Raw genomic sequence first — 21383 nt, forward strand, 5'->3', positions numbered from 1 at the left:
AGATGGACTTTTGTTGCTGTTCGGATGTCCGATGTGGGTGATCTCTCCTAAGTTGTTTTATGCCGCAAATCATTAGCAGGAGCAGAGAAACAAAACACTGAAAATGCCATGACTTTAGAGTCGCTGGTGCCAAATCCCCCAGCTAAAATGAAAGAAAGGAAAAATCAACTCCTCATGTTCATTTTGAATGCATCTACACACCATGGCTGCTTTCAAATGTGAAATGTCTTCCTTTTCTTGAAGCTTGTTCTTGCCTTCATTCATAGACTGAAGGAGCTACAAGAACTGAAAGGATTTTATTAGACAATTCAAATCTAGGCCTTCAATTCTCCCTCCTTCGACATTTCAAGTACTTCCGAAATGACAGTCATTCATTTTTGGTTCCTGAGTAATGGCTGTCATTTAGAAAAGCATCTTCAATCTTGATCCCCATGGAAAAGTCCCTCTTGATCGTCAGTGGCTTTGTCAAAACTCACTGGCCTGGACAAAACTAACAAGTGTCTGTTCCCTGCCTCCCTCTTATTTCAAGAGATATTTCACACAAGTGGACTTTCACAGTTTGGCACAACGTCTCTCATATGAGTTCATCAATAGTCAAACACCAATACTGGCCTGATACTGGGTATCAGTTGCCATGTCGCTCACCTGCTTTGAATTTGATAAATTCTTAACTCTAAAACATTTATGAGAAAAAGCAATGGCACACATGATGACAGTGATGATGCCTTCAGATTACTAGGGCGGGGAATATCGTCGGTTGAATTTTCATGAATTTTCAACTCATATCAAGGTGTGCATGTTACTACCAGAGTGAAATTTCACTTTCAAATTTCACTTTCAACCTTTGTATGATAAACAACAAACATTCAGTGCTTTCAACAACATGGGCAGGGCGATTGGCTCTCTTTGGTCCAGATCAAAGCTTCACCTACAGTATGTACAGCATATGGCTCTTTGGTGCTTTCTTGATCGGATTACCCTTTTCCCCTTTTCCCTGCTATTTCCAATGTCCTGAGTTCCTTCCACAGTGTCTCCTAGAGGCAGTCGGGGCACAGAGCCACCTGTCCCGGCAGGTGAGCTCTGCAGGGACACAGTCTGCGGCAGGACGGGTCCGAGCCGGCACAGCTAAACAGCAGTGGCTCCTGCTGAAGGCCACAGTGCCGACCCCAAGGGCTGTAGGCAGGAAACAGGTGGTTGACTTCCTGCCCCATGCTGGAGCAGCCCAGCCCCAGTCTGCAAAGAAAATGGGGAATAGTGAGAAGCATAATTGTATAAAGTGTATCTATTGGCAATCAGTGTACTGAAAAATGACTGCAAATACTCAGTGGGATCAATTTACACTGCAAAAAATGTTGTCAGTTATCGAGTAATTTTATCTTGTTTCCAGACCTATCAAGCTTATTTCTTGATATATTTTTAGTCACATTATCTCACAGCACATATAATCTTGCTGGTCTCAATAAATTTCACTTGATACACGCCAAAATGACTTCTTTCAAGAAATCATCATAAAACAATGAAGAAAATCTTGAAACTAGAAAATTTTTCCAAGACAATTTCACTTTTACCAAGTAAATGTCCTGAAACAAGTTACATTATCCTGAAACTGCCAGTGCAGTAAGATGATTTCACAAAAAAAAATTACTAAAAGAAGCTTAATAAGTTTGGATACAAGGTAAAATAACTTAACAAGTCTGTCAATTTTTGCAGTGTATGTCATGGATCAGGGTCTATGAACAATATGAATAACAAAATATTGCTGACATTGTATATTGCAATCATCAAAGACAGTCACCTCTCTTGGATTTTCTTTCCATCGCTATTTTAAATGCTTGTACTGATGTCATTCTGCCTTTGTGGGATAAATACTGATGTTGAGTTATGAGCAAAATTCCAGTGTCTGCTGATATCCAGCTGCATACTGAACTTAGATGGCTGCATATCACGAAGCATTTGCACCTAATATGGATCCTATACTGTATGCTGTACAATATGAAAGCTCTGTCTCTGGTCTTTTCCCAGCTGTGAACATGTATTCATTAGTCCACCTTTCCCTCCACACACCTGCACAGTGTGTCTTTGCGGTAGATGCCTGCTGATCTCTCACCTGGTGAAAGCGGCAGGACTGTTGAGGTGGTGAAACAGAGCCGGCTCACACACCAGAGAGGAGCGTCGACACACACTCGCACACGACTGACCCAGAGGACCCAGGTGCACCCTTAGAGCGCCCTCTGGTGGCCAGGTAGGGACGGATTTACTGCAGAAGTTCTAGACAGAATTAAGATTCAAGATAAAAGAAAGAAAGATGATCATCAGGGTTTGACTAATATAAGTTTTTGAATTTTGATATTTTTGAATTGAAGCTGCAAGGATTCAGTGTTTCCCCCCAGTATACTTGGCAGGGTGGAAAAGCCTCTGAAACAATATTTAGACCATCATGTGACACTAAAACTCTCCATTGAAACCCACACTATACAGTTGTTTTAGCTGGGTAAACAGCTATTTAAGGTCGGCTGACCCACCCCACCTAGTTAATGGTGGGGGAAACTCTGGGATATATTAGCCTGTTAAATGAAGTAATTTACTTGGAATGAATGATTTCAGAGTTAATTTCCTTCAACAAGAAGGACTAATGTGGTCAGGGAGGAACATCCATCATCATCATCCCCCTCTTATGAGTTTATCCACTTTGAGATTTGGTGAGAGATCTGGTGTACCCGTTTTGATCTTGTGAGTTCACATTTCATTGCATGATACAGGATAATATGAATGACGCTGCAGGACCAGACCGCCTCAGGAGACTAATTAGGTGGTGGAACATGCCAAAATGCTAGTTCTACTTGACTGCATCTCTATACCTGGTGAGTAATATAGGCATGGACCCTCTCTAGCATTCCCTCGCAGGTAAACTCTCGGGGGGTGAAAGGCTTCACCTGCAAAGACACACACAAACACATTTCATTTGATTTGTACTGAAATATAGGGATTACAAGGTGTGTGTGTGTGTGTGTGTGTATTTGGTAATTCTGTGCTCTGGGAACTACCTCTGTGAGCAGAATGGCCCTGACCGCCTCCCGTACGTCGGTCCAGTTGGTCATGTCCACCGTCCACACATAGGGCTTACCGATGAAGTCCTCTGCATACGGGTGCTGGGAGGAGATCTGGGATCCAAAGACACAGAAAAGATGGCAGCCAGAGAGACAGAAAGATAAACAGACAGCCAGGGAGACAGAATGACAGACAGACAGACAGGCAGACAGACAGACAGACAGACAGACAGGCAGACAGACAGACAGGCAGAGACAGAGGCACAGGAGAAATTTGCAGTATAAACTAACTGTGGAACTGCAGCATTAATTAATGCCAGTATTATTGCTGGTATTAAGTTAAAAATCTATGGAATATTACTGAAGTTATTTGCTATCTTAAGACCTTTGTTTAAAACATCTTAGAAGACTTATTCATCCGTTCTTGAGCAATAAAGACCAAGGCAGTGACAATTTTATTTTTCCCAAATGGATGTACAATATTTAGGAGTTTAATCCCTCATTTGTTCAGCTGGAGGAGTACCTGTCTTGTGGTGGGTTTGCCTTTGTAGAAGTCACTGCTGTCTGAGGAGTGTGGAGGGTCAAAACGAGGCTGCAGGAACACACAGCCTAGAGCTATGGCCTCGATGGGAGCTGGACCCTCATAGGGGAAACCAAGACCTACAAACACCTGAGAGGGAAGCAAAGCAGGCAAATGATTTAGTGTTTAGTATCACAGTGGAGATGGGGATGAGAACACAAAGCAGTGAAGTGAGGGTTCAGTTTGGGGCTATATTTATTGTGATTCAGAATAGGAGTTTGTTTAGTTTAGTTTACTTTAGCTGACTTTAGTTATTTGAACAGAGATAAAATATACGAGCCAAGCGATACAAATAACAGAGATGTAGCTGTTAATTTGTGCAGGTGAGAAGAAATAAGAATAAAACAAAGAAACAAACCAAACAAGCAAAGAAACAACTGTATTGGATAATAAAGTGCTGATTTAAGATTAGTTTGGCCTTTTAGAGCATATTGAAAGAGATGAAGAAACCCAGGCCAGTTTGCCAAAAGCTCCTAAAAGCACAGCACTATTATTGTCTTAGCCTGCTTGTTTACAATGGAATCAACAGACTTTTTGCACCAAAATGCTTTTTGGACCGCTCTCCTGTTCTAAGATGCACGATAAACAATGATAACATAACATGCTGTGTGCCATGTGGTGACACTTTTATCCAAAGAGAAGAACCATGAGCAGCTGCAGTGGGAATCAAGTCTCCTAATCCTGGAAGTTTCAGTGCCGTACTCTACCTACTGAGCTATAAAGGACCATAAACAAGGTATAATAAGCATATAATGATAAATAGTGACCAGCAATTCAGACAAAATACATCACACAATACATGGTGATTGTATTGATGATCGAGGTACAGTAAGTTCACTTGTCAGATTTAGATTTGTTGCCACGTAGCTTTGGTCTGGATGAGTTCTGGTCTGACCTTGGCTTTGCGGAGCAGTCGCAGGAAGTGTTCCTGAGTCAGCAGGCCGTGGTTGATGATGAAGCTGGGCAGCGTGGAGGCGTGTCCTGCAGGCTGGTAGACTGTGGCATGGGTCTCCAGCTCCTCACTGATCACCTCCACATAGCCAGATTTACCCTAGGACACACACACACACACACACACACACACACACAAACACATACAAAATAGAGGAAAAAGAGGACAGAGTTTAAATCTTAGTTTCTGGTAATCTGGTAATATGAGCTGTCCTCAAAAAGAAAAATGTAGCCGTGGTGTGTATCTAGCTTACCACTGCTCCAAAGGGGAAGAAAGCCCTCTGTCTTTGTTCATACACAGACCTTATGAGCGATCCAACCACTCAGTTCTGGTCATTACCTGCCACATGTAGTCCTGTTTGCCATAGACAACTGCTATCTTGTCTTTCCTGTAGGTGTTTGGCTCCAGCTCCTCCTCCCTCGCCTCCTCCCTCGCCGCCTCCTCGCTCACAAAGCCCAGGAAGGAGTTATCAGGAGTATGAGCTGGAGACGATACAACGGAGAGCAGATAGTCACCTACATAGCAACATGGATTTTATTCCAAAATGATCCGAGAGCACAAGAAGTAAAACAAAATCATGGCACATTTAAAAGCAGAGTAGGTAACTTAATTCTTTAGTTGACAAAATGATCATACTTTTACATACTGGGTCCTCTACAATTTAGAAATATTGAATGCTCAACCTCAATAATGATTTTATTTATTTTTTTCCCCCAATTCCGTATCTCCAGAGCTGCATGTCAAAAAAGTGCTACTAAGTTTTGTCCTTGACAGCATGTGGATGTGCCGACTGAAGAAACCAGGTGCGGTGAGGAAGTAACAGCAGTCAGTAATGATGGAGAAGTAAAAAAGCTGCTTCATCTCACTTTTCCAAGCAAAATCTATCAATAGCGACACAAAAAACAAAACTATGTGCAAACAAGGGAGATGCCGTCCCCTCTCATAATCCCTGACAGACAGTCCATCTCACACAGAGTCTAGGACAGGCATCACCATGGACACAGAGTCTAGGACAGGCATCTCCATGGACACAGAGTCTAGGACAGGCATCTCTATGGAAACACAGAGTGACTGACAAGGAATGTCTGTGCATCCATCTCCTTTGAAGACAAGATACAAAAAAAAAAAAAGAGGATGGGAATTGAGAAGGATCAAAAAGCGACTCGTGGACAGGCAGTATAGACAGCAGGGACCAAGAACGCAGGTGACAGATGAGGGAAAAACAACATTCTGTAAGCTTTTCTGAGCCTGTGTGAAAGAGTGAAAGAGGAACAACGCCTATGAATCAGTTGTTGAAGGAAATGGGAACATACATATGAGACATGTATGACAGGGAGAGGGGGGTGGCGGGGGGGGGGGGGGGGGGGGGGGGGGTCACGTCTGGCTGTTTGCTCAACTTTGACAGCCGTCACCCTGCTGCCCTCTGACACTATGGGGAAGGTGTGAGAGATGAGTATTTACTTAAGAGATGCAGGAATGTGTCAGCAAATGTGTGTGTGTGCGTAAAGATGTCAGCATGTGTGTTGGACATGCACCTGTGAGCATTTACGTGTTCTCCAGTGTGTGTGTGTGTGTGTGTGTGTGTGTGTGTGTGTGTGTGTGTATGAGCAGGCACCCAAATTCTCCTCTCCTCCCCTCTCCTCTCCTCTTAGGGTGCTTGTTTAAAAGACCTTGCCAAATAATTCCTCCCTTATTCAGCCCTTACAGCAATAAAGAATTTCCTCCCTGGCTCCCTAACAGCTCCATTTGTCCCCACTTGTCTCTAACACCTGTCTAGACGCAGCGCTTAACACGCCCGCCTATCAGATTAGCGGGGAAACGCGACAACGCACTGACACGATCGAGATGGAAACGCGGAGTCAGCGGGGGGAATTTCGATGGACAGCTATGAAGGAATGAGGCTCCCTACTGTTTGTTTCTCGGTTTTTGGTTTCTTGCTTTGTCTATCCGCCTGTCTGTTTATTGGTTTGTCTGTTTCTCTGTCTGTCTGTCTGTCCGTGTCTGTCCTCTTCTCTGCACTTCAAAGCAGAAGCATCAACATCACCCCACTCAGTCTCATTACCGTGCCCTTGTTTCTCTCGTTCTTTCTTTCTTTCTTTCCTTCTGCACCGCAAAAAATCTCCATTTTAACGAGTCATTTAGTCTATTATTGAGTCCTCTAAAATGGTAATTTTCTTAAAGTGATAAAATCTGCCAATAGCGTTAGATAATTTCACTTGTTTCCAATGCAAATCAACTTTTGTAGAATCAAGTTTAATTTTCTTGATAGTGCAGTGATCTACTGACACTCATTTCTAGAAAACTCCTGAAACAAGTGAAACTGCATTGGAAACAAGTGGAGTTATCTCACCTCACTGGCTGAATATGAGACTAAATGACTTGTTAAGATGGATGTTTTTCTGCAGTGTGTCTTTCCCGCTCCCCCCCCCCCCCGCCCTCAGCAGGACAAATAAACAGAGCTCCAGGCTGTGGGGATGAAGAGCGTCCAGCTTGCCTCCGTCTGCCGGCAGGGCGGGAGAGATGACAGGGAGAGGTGTTGGAATGAAAGCTCTGTCTGGGCACCGAGTTTATTTAACCTCAACTATTAATCCTCTCGCTCCGAGGACGCTTAGAGGGGCGAACGAGAAGGAGCGGTGCCGTGACAGTCAGCGAGAAACATATGTGAGTTTGTGTGAGGGTGTGTGTGAGGTGTGTGTGTGTGTGTGTGTGTGTGTGTGTGTGTGTGTGTGTGTGTGTGTGTGTGTCTGTCTGGCTGGCTGACTGTCTGTCTCCAAAAGTGCATGTATGAGTCAGTGTACTTCACACAGTCACCATCATACAGTATCATCGCTGCGGTCTCACACAGACACTGACTCACATGTTTGCATGCTTATACGATGTAAACACATTACCGCCACGGAATTATTGCTCACATAAAAAGTATGCCTTGCCACGACACACACACACACACACACACACACACACACACACACACACTTACGGAACATTGTCATGTACTGCAGCGGTTGGAGAGCCCAGCTGCCCCACAGTGTTTTATAACCACGGCTGCGTGCGTAACTCCCCAAGTTAAAGGCTGGTTCAGTGCCGAAGGAGTCCAGGATTCTGAAGCGGCACCTAAAAATAAAGAATAAAAAAATAAAGAATTCAGTTGGTTTGTAACAAAACCCATTTTATATTAAGTTTATCAGTACACAAATGATCACATAAATACAAACAAATGGCAGTAACGCTGCCGTAATAAAATGGAATTATTCATGTTTATGATTTCTTGCTAGAATTGAAGGTTTACAGGGTCCTTTGTGTGCGGGGTAATTACCATGATCAGGTATGTAGTAAAACCACCTCAACTCATTTTGCCCTTTTTAAGCTGACATAAATCTTTATGATGTAAATTCACAGTATACTTCCTACTAAATAATATCAAACTGACATAAGTTACAGAAAGATATAGGGTCATTTAAGGAGAAAAAGCAAAAAAAAATAATAATAATAATGCTCTTCTGAAAATATAACTCATTATATCCCCGAAATGAGTTTTGGGGATATTATGGATTCACCCCATGGCTTTTTATTACATTTGACTTAATGGGGCCTTCGAGGATTGGGGAATTTCGGGGATATACCCTTGCTGTCGGCCCCCGACAGCATCCTAGTTAGTGTTTGTATTGGTGGTTGTTTGCTTTATGCTGATATCTAACTGGAGATCATAGTTTACAGACCTTTTCATTTACCGCACATCACTGACCATGACCCTACAGACCATGAAACTCAGTCAAAGCCCATTGTACAATTTAAAAAACGGCATTAATGTGAAAGAAACAGAGTATATGTTTAAGTACAAAGAGAAGTCACCATATAATGGAAGCATAAACAAGTTGTTTTAAATGAGTATTACTGGTAATGCAGGAAGGCCAGTCCCATGGCTCCTTGAAGGTGGGCAAGGCCATGGTAGTCAGTATAGATGAGGTCAAAGGTCAGGGGCCTCTGGATTGGACAGCTGCCTCGGCCTGGGGCAGCACCTATCAGACTGGACCAATCACAACAAACACACACTTACAGGTACGTAGGAAAAAGGACACCCAACCACTCCTCTGTTACCTTCATGGCCGTCAAATGAGCTGTTAAGACTTATAATGGACTATAAGAGTTTCAAGGACAACATTGTAGGACAACATTGTAGTATTGGTCAACATATCGGCCTGACTGAAAGACTAGGAATCCTAATTATTCCCACAATGTGATTCAGTTCCCCCACACTGCAGCATTTTTGCAGTATGTGTACGTAGCCACAAAGACACTCCCTTGTCCACAACTTGTTTGGAAATACTCACCGACTGAATGCCATTACAAAACAAGTGGGGAAGAGCATCCCATCCATCTTAACGCCTAAATGTAATTCTGGTGTTGGGTATGGACACTTCTCCACCCACAGAAAGTGACGAATCGAAACTTCAGAGAGAAAAACAATAGATAGCCTAATTTATCAATATTGCCAGATGTTTGAACCCTATTCCATGCAATTTACCATGGAAATACTTCAACAATACTTCAACAAACCGATTCATTTTGTGGAGAGAGAGTCCAGTGGTATTTGACAGTGGTACTGTGCTACCTGTGGAGGTGGTGCTGTGAGGTGCTGAGGGTCAGGTTGTGGCCCAGGATGGTCAGACAGGCACCGAGGTCCGCCCACTGGACCAGCTCCCCCAGAGGACCCCCTCTCTCCACCATGGCTTCGAACCGCTGGCCCACACCTCCAGCCAGGGCGCCAGGATACAGCAGCACCTAGAACGGGTGGAGGAGACATATATGAGGAGGTTTTAAAGTCCAAAAATCCATCTTTGAAGGGTGAAGCCATGCCCACACTGCAGTTGGCTAGAGGAAAGGGTCTTTGCCTTCCTGTGGTGTTTAGGGTTCTGTACTGTAGGATAGCAAGTTCAAGGGAGTGCCGTATGATATATCGTATATTATAGGAATATAAAAATAACATACACAAAAGAATGAGAAAATATGTGACCTGCACAGAACCTGAAACCTGACGTTTCTACATGCTCCCTCCCCAAAAAATCCCTCACATCAACATTGTGATCTATGACTTAATGTTAATACAGAGGTGTGCTTTCGAAATCCTCTACATGTGTCGGAATGATTTCTATCCTCTCCTTGAAATTCCTCTGAGCCGAGACGATGCTCAACAGATGTGGCCTGCTGGTTATTATACCCTCATCCGAGGCGAGGCTGTCCTGTTGCCGCTCTGCCTCATCCTCAGGCCGGCCTGTATCCACCGCTCAGACATGCGCTCCACTCTGGACCGGATGAACTTCACTGCAGGACCGCTGCTGCTGCTGATCATCTCATACAGTGGGCTCAGAGTCGTACGCATCTCAGCCTGTGGACAATCAGAGTGTGAAACACAGCAGGCTAGTGCAAAGCATGGGAACGTGACGGAAAATACAGTAGGGTACTCTCTTATTTTACTTTTATTTGAATTATTAGAGGCCAGTGGCAATATAAGGAGAAGTCCTATAGTCATACACAAAGATGTAGATGTACCTTCTTGGTGTAGGAGTGGGGTTTCTGGTGCCATGGCAGTGCAGAGTGGTTTCTTCCAGGACGGGGAGGACAGAAGTCCTCTATTTGGCTGAGGTAAGTCAGTATGGAGCAGGTGGTGCCATCCACCCCGTAAAAGGCGTAGCAGGGGTCCGACTGCCAACGGGCCCGCAGGAACTGGCAAAGGTCCAGTGGAGAGACAGAAAGAAAGATGGGTTCAGAGAAAGAGAGAATGAACAGAGGCGTATTCCACATGATGACAGGAGAGACATAACCTTTCACAGGTGTTAAGGAAAAAATAATGGTAAGTCAAAACAATGGTGCAGCACTTTCAGCGATGTGATTCATCATGCAGATTAGCTACAATATATAGCTCCCAATTCCAGAACGGAAAGAGCACTAAAATATATTATATATATACTAAAATAAGCACTTCTTCACTTAAATTTTAATACTACTTCTAGAGAATTACTTACTAAAATAAATGAGGCTTGCTAAAAAAACAAAAAAGTAACTCAAGCACTTTTGAAATAAAATCATTTTGTGCATGTTTCAAAATTACCTGCCAAACAATTTACTCTATGCAATACAATTTTAAATAATTGAATGAGTCATTATCAGCTAGTCTCTATTATGGAAAGTAACACATTTGAAACCTTCCTTCCGTCTTCTACTTTAACTTTTTATTCTATTTTAATGTGTTTTATTTCATGCTATTATTATTATTATTTTTATTATTGTGTTATTGTGTTATTTTCCTGTCCGGAGTTTTTTCAGCCAGTTCAAACTTATTTACAATTTTACTCTCTATACTTGTGTCTAAAAATAAAAGCTTAAAGCAAAGTCAAAATAGGAGTTAACACTTTATAAATACAGTCATACCAGTGCACATATACAGCCATGAAGTGCATGAAATTTCCACTTTCTCACCTCCACTTTCTCAGCACACACAGGATACGCAGGATCCATTGGCACCTCACACTCCTTATAGGGGCCTTATGGGTGAGACATCAGCCGTCACACAGCTTTACTTTATATAGCCATGATTCTGAATGCATTATTATTACACAATCCTGGCTTTGGTAACAAAACGCACATTGTGAAGTGAACTCGATGTGGGTAATGAAGAACACTGGATAATAACTTTGATATATAACCTCTCAGCTGAAATGTGCACAATGAATAGCAGCCATCAGCACGATGTATAGTGTTGCCACGCATGTAAGAGGCATTAGACTAGAGGCAGTGTGTTCTGAGAGGCCCTTTCCCGTAAGCCCCCCACCTTCTCTAGCCAATGTCAATCAACTGGAATGAACACACACACACACACACACACACCTGACCCACCTGCCTCCTACCAAACATTCTCCTTTACAATGTTAGCCCTTGCCAAAATACACAGTCCTTAACTGTGTAAAACAACCTAGTAAAAAAGGGAGAGAGAAAAAAAAAAGACAAGAAAACTCGTAGTCATAGCCAAGGTGTGAAGGCCTGAAAACAGTGATATGCTATAGGAGCACGGCGAAAGAGAAAGAAAAAAAAAAAAACGCACTCCCTCTGAGAAAACAAGGGTATGAGTCGACAAGCTGGTGAAAGGACTCCTGGGTAATTCAATCGTACTTTATGGGTGTGAGGTAATGTGAGAGGAGAAGGGCGAGGGCGGGTGGGCTGCTGATGAGGAAGTGTGTGTTGTGTGTGCATGCATCTGTGTGTGTGTGTGTGTGTGTGTGTGTGTGTGTCCGCACCTATGTATGGAAGGGTGTCTGTGTGGCCCAGGCTTTATGAATCCCCTTTTTCAGGGAGCGAGGTGAGCGTACACCCGCTCGCCCGACCCCCTCTCACCCCGTCTCCCCTCCTCGCGTGCCAGCCGGGGTGCGTAACCCGACCCCCACCTGACACCTCTCCGGAGGGTCGTAGCGGAGACGTAAACTTTGTCCTCCCCGCGGCCGGTCGATCGGCGCTGGCTCTGTGGGACCTGTTAAAGTCCTATTCAAGGACTCCATCCCCCATAACCACCTGCACTCACTGGCCTTTGACCCCCCCCCACCATTCACACCCTCCATCATCACAGCTTGTTAATTTCACTGTGTGGTTAACCTCTAGTGCGGCTATGAACCGTGCATTTGGCGAGGAGTATCGCTCCACCACTGCAGGCGGCCACTAAAAAGCACGCAATTGGCCAATTATTGAACCTTGCAACATGCAGGGAGGGAGAGTGAATTTATTTGGTGGTAGTCAGAATGTTAAAGCATGTTATAACTGGAACAAACCCTAACGTCTCTGTTATAGCTCGGACAATGAGGGTCTTTCAGCAGAGTGCATAGTAAAGTTAAAGCTGCACTATAGGCATTTTTATGTAAAAATACATCTTATCAGCCTAAATCACAAAGTGGGGCTGCGATAGAGAAGAGCTAGCCTGGTAAGACCATCCTGATCACGTGACGAATCCAATCCAAATTCAAATCCAGTCGGAAGAACGGCGAAAACGTCTTTTCCGCCGAGAAACTCCGCTAGTGCATACTCTTGTTCTTGTTTAATTGTTGTTATTGAGTCTATTTCTGCAATAACTGCACTTATGGCTGTGTTTACTCTACAAACGTTAACGTTACCGCTCGTTGCTTCGGGAGACGCCATTACTGTTTTGCCAGCGGCGGCCTATATTTCACGCCATCAACTACGACGCAGTCCCTGATTGGCCCGGTTACATTGTAATTTCAAGAAATCGATGTGGGCGGCTGGAAGTCCAGACTGATCCGTGGAGCGAAACAGAATGTGAGGTCACGTGATCAGGATGGTCTTACCAGGCTAGAGAAGAGCGTCCCATCCCCACTAATTTAGACCCCGTAAATTTGGTCGATTTGCACTTGTCCACCCACAAGAAGTGATGAATCAAAACTTAAGAGCAAAACATGAAACTGTCTCCTAAGTAGCAGTGAGCAGCACTACGTCCAGAGAAAGCTGGACCCACCAACGTTAGATCTTCTGCCTCTCTTGTCTCTTTGGTATCGTTTGGTATAAACTGATCACAAACCAGCCAGGTTGGTAAACATGAGTGTGCTGTGTGCAGTTTACTGATTTCTGGGTATCGAAGTTCAAATTTTTCAAACAGTTACCTCTCGCTGCCATTCGGAGCAACCGATGTAAATAAAATCTACATTATATGTTCTGGGATAGCAGTTCCACTTATCATATATTGTCATATGATGTATCCAGTCCTCCAAGATCAATACTTAATTGTTTTTTAGAGTTCTTATGACTATAGGCCCAGATCTTCAGATGGCTGTAGTTTGCATTTTAGGCACAATTCAAATGGTTACTAGGGAGGTCAAATCAATCCCAGAAACAGGATTTTGATCGAAGTCGGGGGTTTTACCTGTGTGTGTTCTGTGGTCATCATATGGTGATGGTGTGTGAGACTGATGGTGATGGTGATGATGATGGCTGAGCTGGTCGAGCTTCTGGGCCATCCTCTTCAGCTCCCTCTCTACCAAGCGGACCAAGCCTTCCTGGTCCTGCCTGAGACTGGTGTACCACACACACACACACACACACACACACACAAAGAGAAACAAACACATGAACACACACACACACACACACACACAAAGAGAAACAAACACATGAACACACACACACACAAATATACACATAAGCATGTTCTCTCTCACACGAACACACAGGAACACACACGCAGACATTCAAACACACACACGGCTTACTAAGCAGCCATATTTGAATATTTTCTTATGTAATGAGAACCAGATATTGCATGAATCGTGTTTGTGTGTTCAGGTGACAGACGTTGCTGGGTACCTCTGCAGCAGCAGACTGAGGTTTTCTCTGGCAGGCTGGGTGGCATCTCTCTCCCTGGTCAGCCTCTGAACCTGAGAGCTCAAAGCCTCCAGCCGAAGAGCCAGCCTGCGGATCCCGAGACCACGCTGACCTGGGAGATGTACACAATATGGCCGCAAATCACATTGTCATCTTTGTCATGTCATGTCATGTACGTACGATATCCTGTATTATCTAATAGCATAATGTTTAAGATTATACAGTAAATAACTGCCATACGCTGTACCAAACAGTGCATTATGTCATAGAAAATCCTGTCCCGAAGGAACAAATCTTGTTCCATGTATCATGAAGGCCGGGTTATGTAACGCTATTTACTTAAGTTGATCTGCTGCAAATGAAACAGCGATTATGGTTATGTGTGTTTTCCATATTCCGTTCATGGAGTAATGACATCCAATCATTTTTACAGAAGTGAAGTTTCCAGAAGGATAATTTTACGACAGATAAAGATGGTAATGAGTCATAATTTCTGACAAGCAAATATTGTTGGAAGGGTAACTGGAGCTTTGCGGTCATCTCACATTGCTTTGTGGTTTCAGAGAGGGCCCACACACACACACACATGCACACACACACACACACACATGCATACACTTTTGTGAATGTTTACACAGACACCTTAACGGGTAAAGGTAGCCCTAAGCTCAACTTGATGACATCATGGGCTGCAGAAAAGTCAATTTAAGGCCGTGTTTCAACATGTACTCTCTCCCAAACCCTGTCATGTTATTCATAAGTGCCACATGTACTCTGCACCATAGATACAGCAGCAGTGTGTTGTGTATCCATTTTCTAACCCGTAATCTAAATTGTATACAAAGAAAATATTTTCAACATTAAGGAGCCTCAGCTGTCAAAACAATTAAGTATTAATAAATACTTTTCACTGGTAGGTAGCTAAATAGCTACACAATTTCAGTGGGTTACAATGACTAGCTCACATTAGGAAATGATTGCTAACATAAACAATGTCAAAATGTGCCAAAAGCCCCATAAAACCAACAGCTTTACTTCCTGTGTTTCCTCTGATTGGCCCTCCAATGTAAAGTGTCTGGCTGACCTGAAGTAGTGTTGGTCCCTATAAGCACATAGTTAGCCACCTAGCCAGATATGCTGGTTGCCAGACATGCCAGAACTGTGAAAACAGTGAATGTGTGTTTTAAAAGTCTGCTGGTGAGCCTTTAAGGGGCTATTTGAGAGGGCAGATCAAGGACGTCTTGATTGAAACGTTTGCATTTAGCACCAAAGTGTAGCAGGGAGGACCGTTAAAAATGTTGTGCTGGCACTGAATGAAGAATATTGAGTGTTATACTGGAGAGCTTGGTGACAACACAGGAAGGTTAGTGTGCCATGACTCTCCTTATAGGGTTATGTTTTCAATGTGTTGCACTTGGGAGCAATAGCTCGGTCAATAATACTCCAAAATACAAAGTCAAATTTGGTATTCGTCCAGTTCAAAGTCCAGGTATGAGTGTGTATTGAGGAGGAGACGGCCATTTGTATTACATTGAAGACCTTGAAAAGCTGGGAAAGGTTGGGGTGTTTTTAAGGTTAGGGGAGTGGGGAGAACTGGGGGAAGTGGGGGTGAGCTGGGGTTGGAATAAGGATCACCTTTACCTGGGATATGCAGTAAAACACACACACACACACGCACACACACAGTGGTGATGTCACTTCACCTCTGTTTGCTCAGCTGACTGTCAGTGTATCAGTACTGAAAGCCCTGGGGCCCTTTCAGCTAAAAGGTAATGAAAGATGAATAGGGAGGGAGAAGAGGTGGGATCCCAATAAAAACTTAATGCCAGTTATGTGTGATGACTACATGACTAAACCATTCCAAAGCTTGTAAAGGTAAAGCTGTGTGTGTGTGTGTGTGTGTGTGTGTGTGTGTGTGTGTGTGTGTGTGTGTGTGTGTGTGTGTGTGTGTGTGTGTGTGTGTGTGTTCTGCCTGTTTATGCATCATATAATAAGATACTGAAGGTTTATTCCCGTACATCCTGAGACAAAAACAACAGTCAAAAGTCATAAACAGTACAGAGAAATTACAGTAAGATGTCCAAATCCTTTTGGATGTCAGTTTCCCTTAGTTTAAAAGCCCATGCACTGCATTTTTTACTGTCAACAATCCACATCCTCTTCCTCGCTGGTGTTTTAACATGCTGAGTGTTTGTGTATCAAAGTGACAGGTGACTATTATAAAGTACATAACTATCAGGATTTATTGCAATAACTAATCTTGTTACCGCTCCTGTACTCTGCAATTTGTGTTGTTAGAGCTGTGATGATCTTGCTCATATAGGATTTGCCACAGGGGCATCTGAGGGGGTAAATTATAGTTTTTGGTTGAGCACAATTTTGCAGAAATGTCTTCCTAAACAAGTCATTTGATCTAACAAGTGGAAAAATCTGCAAATGGGGTGAGATAGTTCTACTTACTTCCATTGCAAATCATCTTGCTTTCAAGTATTTTCTTGAATCATGTGACATTATATCGATACTAGTGAAATTATCTACCTTATTTCAGGATATCGTCCCTTTTTTCTATAAAATTCTTGACGCAAAACTGCATTGGAAACAAGTGAAATTACCTCACCCCATTGGCAGGGTTTTGGCAGAAAGATAATATTTTAAGATTGAATACAAAATGACTTAAGATGGACATTTAGTTTTTGCAGTGCATGTTGAGATGAGTGACCACTGAGCATTTGTTGGTGAATTTGAGCTGGATGAACTGTGTGCGCTGACTACACCGACAGCTTCCCCCATGTGGCATATTTTCCAACACAAGCATTGTTGGGTGGCTGTTTGTATACACCTCCTGGTGGGTCCATGAAAATGTAGAACAATTGTGGGTCTGCGGCTGAGATGGACCAGTGGGAAATATTGTCTACTCAAACAATTTTCCTAGCATTTGAGGAGGCAGTGGATGGGGATGTTTGGGTAAAAATCCGTCTTCCTGGGTTACATTTTGAAACTGTTCTCATGCATGGGTAACCACTTTGTCTTTCACCAAGGTTGCTAAAAAATCACTTTGTCTTCAGCTAAACCTGTGTATCCGACTGCATAACTTCACAACGTGGCTCTTTTTCAAGGGTGTGGAATGGGGAAATTTTGTGCATAGTCATGACTTTCTGTCGGTCAGTTTCATATATAAGTCAGCGGTGAATCTATTCCCTTTGAATTAGGAAATCTACAAAAATCAAATGGCGTGTACCGTAGCTGAGTGTACATTATCATGGTCAGAGATATAAATGAAAACAGTCAGCAGAGCCCTAGAGGAAGAGCAAAACATGATCAGCAACTCTCCAAATGACACTCTTTCTACCAATATTCCTCTCAAGGGGGAGTGACAGACCACCGTGCATTAGCTTAACCAGAGACTGTCTGAAACACTTCAAGTCCAGAACAGGCATGGCGCCGGAATATGCTAATTTATTCATCGGGAGGATAAGAAAGAATGCTGATTTTACAGGAAAAATACTCTGGGGGAGATTGTTGACAACATTTTTCTCTTCCTGTAAACCAAGAGGAAAGCTTTCACCCAAACAACCTCGTCCACTGCCCCCTCAAATACGCTCCTTTAGGAAAACAGTTTGGCCAGACAATTGAATCAAACACGGGTATATCTTGGCCACAGAGCCACAACTGTCAGGCACACTCAAGGACCCACCGCGAATTGTGTACAAAGCTGCATTCAACACTGGGCAGACAGTTGTCAGGTCAGCTCTTACCCCCTGGAGGCACAGTGCACTTCTGCAAAACATACTTAAGGATGGAAACTGGAGGCATGCTTGCTAGATGAAAAAAAGCACACATTTCTCCGACAAATGCTTTGTGTCGAGTCGTCACATCAGAGAGGAATTTGTTCCATCATTTGATTTACTTCAAGTATTTTCTTTTGATTCACTTTTTTCGTTGGCCATGTGATCTGATGTATGTAACTACAAGGATTTTGGGAAGTGCGCTTTTCTGTTTTACCTGGCAAAGATCCAACTCTAATCTAAAAGCTGTCTGAATGATGTCATAGTAAAGTGATAACACTTTAGATTAGGGAACACATATTAACTATTGACTATGGGTTTTCCCTCAAGTTTAATCATTTCCCTCAATAATATGTGACACTAGCACCTTATAAGCATATAGAGCCCAATTCGTGCTATAAATACTAATGCTATAAACACTAATTAGGAGGCTATTGAGGGAAAACCCATCGTTAACGGGCTATACTTGTAGAATAGTGCAGAATAAGGTGCTAATAAGTGGTTTGTAATGACTAATAATGAACCAACACACTACTAATATGTATCTTAATAAGCAACTTACTAATAGTTAATATTATGTTCACTAATCTAGTGGAAATAGCAGCTTAACATGCAAGCTGTTTTCAAACTGTTTTCGTGTGTGTGTGTGTGTGTTGTGTGCCCTACCCTGCTCCTCAGGTGACCTCCCATCAGGTTCCTCCCTGGTCATCTCCAGAGGCACCCAGAGGCTCTGCAGCAGCAGGGTGAACACCGACAGACACAGGCAGAGCACCAGGCAGCCACTAGAGGGCACAACACACACAGCAATCTGTTCAAACACAACATCAAACAGCATACTGCTGCGTAAATGTGACAATGTAAGATCATGTCATTCCTTGCGCCAAAGTTTGATTACCACAGACACAGCAAGTATGCAATAGCGTAATCGACTCCAGCTCTGTCATTATTGTATTCGCTGTGTATGTTTATTGGCCAGATATTGGGCATGACATAAAAGCACATTTTTTAGTAATTCGTGTCATACCCAACCAGTTAAACCTCCTTTTATTTTAACTTCATGCACTTGATTTTAACAGTGGGCTTGATTCAATAAAAACCCCTTACAGCCCCACTCTGCCGTTTACCAAGGGCATTAAGAGAATGTGGAGGATTACATTTTTCCATGACTTCAAGTAAAGACCCTGGTGTGTCAAAACAAACATCTGAAGCGTCATGTGCCATTATGGTGTGTGTCTGCTCACTGCTCATATGGGCTCCCAGCTCCAGTTTTAGTAGGGTAGAGAGCAATCTACAGCTCTTTTCATCAGGCCAGTCAAACCCAAAACCCCCCTGTCTAAAACAGCACAGTGTAGCCAAGCTAATCACACACAAATACATGCATACACACATATTCAAAGCTCTCCTACGGCCTATAAACCTCCAGATTCAACTCAAAAACCATTCAATTCTATTATGAAAGGTCTGCATTTCATGGAATTTGTCAAAGCACTCCACACAACGTCACATGTGTCTTTGATTTTTATCAAAGACACATGTGATGTGAGTTGAAGGGATATATGGAGAAGTAGCACAGTGGTGAAATGCACAGGGAGACATCATGTTACAATAGTATACATTAATATGTGTTGGCCTGATATCTAGATGATGGTACATGCTGGGGAGATTCAGCTACACCTAAATTATAAGGGAAGATATGATTAATTCACACTGACATATGAATATCTTCTATTAGACATTACGCTGCACTTTGTCTATAGTCACAGTGAATTGGCAATCTGATTGTGACCTGTCAGCTCTATGAGGATGTTGTTACTCACTGGTGGAAAAATAATAATAATATAATAATCGGTCAGTTATGCCGAGCAAAATGTCAATGCACAATGCAGAAGTGTGTATGTGTGAGGTGAGATGCATCAGTTGGGTGAGCAGAACAAAGAGTCGAAAGTGATTGTTTCTTATACTTCCTCATGTAGATTCCACATTTCTTTACTAGATCCTGGTCTCACTTTCTATCCAATGAGGATGAGCCTTACCTGCGTGGCCGCAGTGCAAGACGCATGGCCCTCAGTCTACAGGGAGCTGGGTCTCACTGTCAAGAAGAACATTGCAGATATCTGTAAGTAAAACAAACACGTGTTCAGTAATGAATGTATAGTTATGATTTGTGCAGACAAAAACACAGCTATTGCACAGTTAAGTGTTTCACTCTTGTGTTTAGGTTTGAAATCTAAAGCTGTTTCTTCTTCTACTGCAAATAGCAGGTCATATTTTCCACTTCAATTGCACCAGTAAAGTCTGTTAGCATAAACAGCAGGCTAAAATTTCAAGGTAATTATAATGCCAGTGTGACTCGCCATGAGAGCCTATTCAGCTTGTGGTCTTTCTATGTTTGTGTCCAACAAGTTCATTAGGCTGATAGAAATAATGAACCCAAACATAACAAAATTCCCCTTTCCCCGTTCACTGTTGTATTCTGTGTGGTCAATAAGACACAGTTACAGAGATGTCTCAAGAGCCGGGCGTATGATACCAGTCAGCACATGCACGCACGCACACATGCACACACACTCACACACACACACACACACACACACACACACACACCCTCACCTCCTTGGGTCTTGGTCCCAACCCAATGGCAACCATCAGTCCTGCAAACTAAAAAAAAAGGAAAGAAAGTTGGGGCTGGGAAGTCTCTCGCCTCTTTTTTTTTGTCTCTTTTCGCTCTCTTTCCCTCCTTCTCTAGCCGTGCCTTTTCTCTGTCTTCGGGCCTATGGGTAGGCATCTTGTGGTTGCCAAGGTAACCTGACTCCCCTCTAAAGAACACAATACCCAGAGTGCTGCTTGGGCCTTTCACAGATACAATGGAGCCCACGCTATTGGGTGACACAGTTTCTTTCAGTCCTGCTGGCTAGACTTAAGCCTTGGTTTGAATTAATACACAACTAGGGAGCCAATTTAAATAGCTCAAATGGGGCAAACCATATACAATAAAAATAAATAATGGACTGATCAAATACCCAGTGGTAATTATACACTAGTCTAAGATGTTATAATTCACATTATGGAAAACAAATCTGAATCATTTTGCTGTCACACCATTGCAACTATCTAAAAGAAATCTGATCAGACAACACATGCAAAAAGGAAATGCATGTATTGCTTTTGAGGTCTTATTTTGGTTGTGAATGCAAGAGTGGTAATGTCTGCTGATAGAACAACAACCACAACAGGTTATCTTGGGTCTCAAATGTTTGAACGATGTGTTTCCCAGAACCCTAACAGTGTCTTTTCTACAGGAGATTATCAGGGTCAGGGCCAACACAAAAATGTATAGTCAAAATACACAGTTAAAACCACTGGGTGATTATTTGTTAACAGCAAATCCGTACTTTTGGCAAATACACACAAAAAATTACTTACTGTTTTGGTGGAATGGGTGGAATAGGTGATGAGTAGCCTGTTTGGGCCTTCAGTGGAAACAAGGCTCCACACAAATAGCATGGGGATCCAATTAGGTTGACCACAAATGAGATCAGCATCCCCCAGGTTCCTGGAGAGGGCGTCCTGATGCCACAGAGCCAAGGTGTGCTTGGAGGCCAGGAATTGTACTGGAACATAATAAAGGAAATATTATGACC

At 43.0% G+C, this 21383-nt stretch overlaps 1 protein-coding gene across 1 annotated transcript; it reads right to left on the reverse strand.

The window, feature by feature from the left end:
* Nucleotides 1-1034: 1034 nt before the first annotated feature.
* Nucleotides 1035-19801, reverse strand: LOC139918074 (alpha-1,6-mannosylglycoprotein 6-beta-N-acetylglucosaminyltransferase B-like). Its single transcript, XM_071907341.2, has 17 exons — nt 19776-19801; nt 18409-18524; nt 13940-14069; nt 13500-13648; nt 11057-11121; nt 10130-10303; nt 9798-9965; nt 9192-9361; nt 8475-8606; nt 7560-7693; nt 4919-5061; nt 4523-4678; nt 3571-3717; nt 3045-3161; nt 2859-2933; nt 2108-2268; nt 1035-1233 (listed from the first exon to the last, which is right to left on the reverse strand). Exons 1-17 carry the CDS (start codon nt 19799-19801, stop codon nt 1035-1037), a joined length of 2262 nt encoding a protein of 753 aa, XP_071763442.2.
* Between the last annotated feature and the right edge of the window lie 1582 nt (nt 19802-21383).

The sequence above is a fragment of the Centroberyx gerrardi genome, chromosome 20, assembly GCF_048128805.1.
Source record: "Centroberyx gerrardi isolate f3 chromosome 20, fCenGer3.hap1.cur.20231027, whole genome shotgun sequence".
Taxonomy (NCBI): Eukaryota; Metazoa; Chordata; class Actinopteri; order Beryciformes; family Berycidae; genus Centroberyx; species Centroberyx gerrardi.

Coding starts and splice junctions, on each gene's coding strand:
- LOC139918074 (XM_071907341.2), bottom strand. CDS start 19,801: ATGCGTCTTGCACTGCGGCCACGCAG. Junction 5,062..7,559: donor GCAGTACATGACAATGTTCC/GTAAGTGTGTGT, acceptor TATCGTCTCCAG/CTCATACTCCTGATAACTCC. Junction 2,269..2,858: donor ATGCCTATATTACTCACCAG/GTATAGAGATGC, acceptor AATTCTGTCTAG/AACTTCTGCAGTAAATCCGT.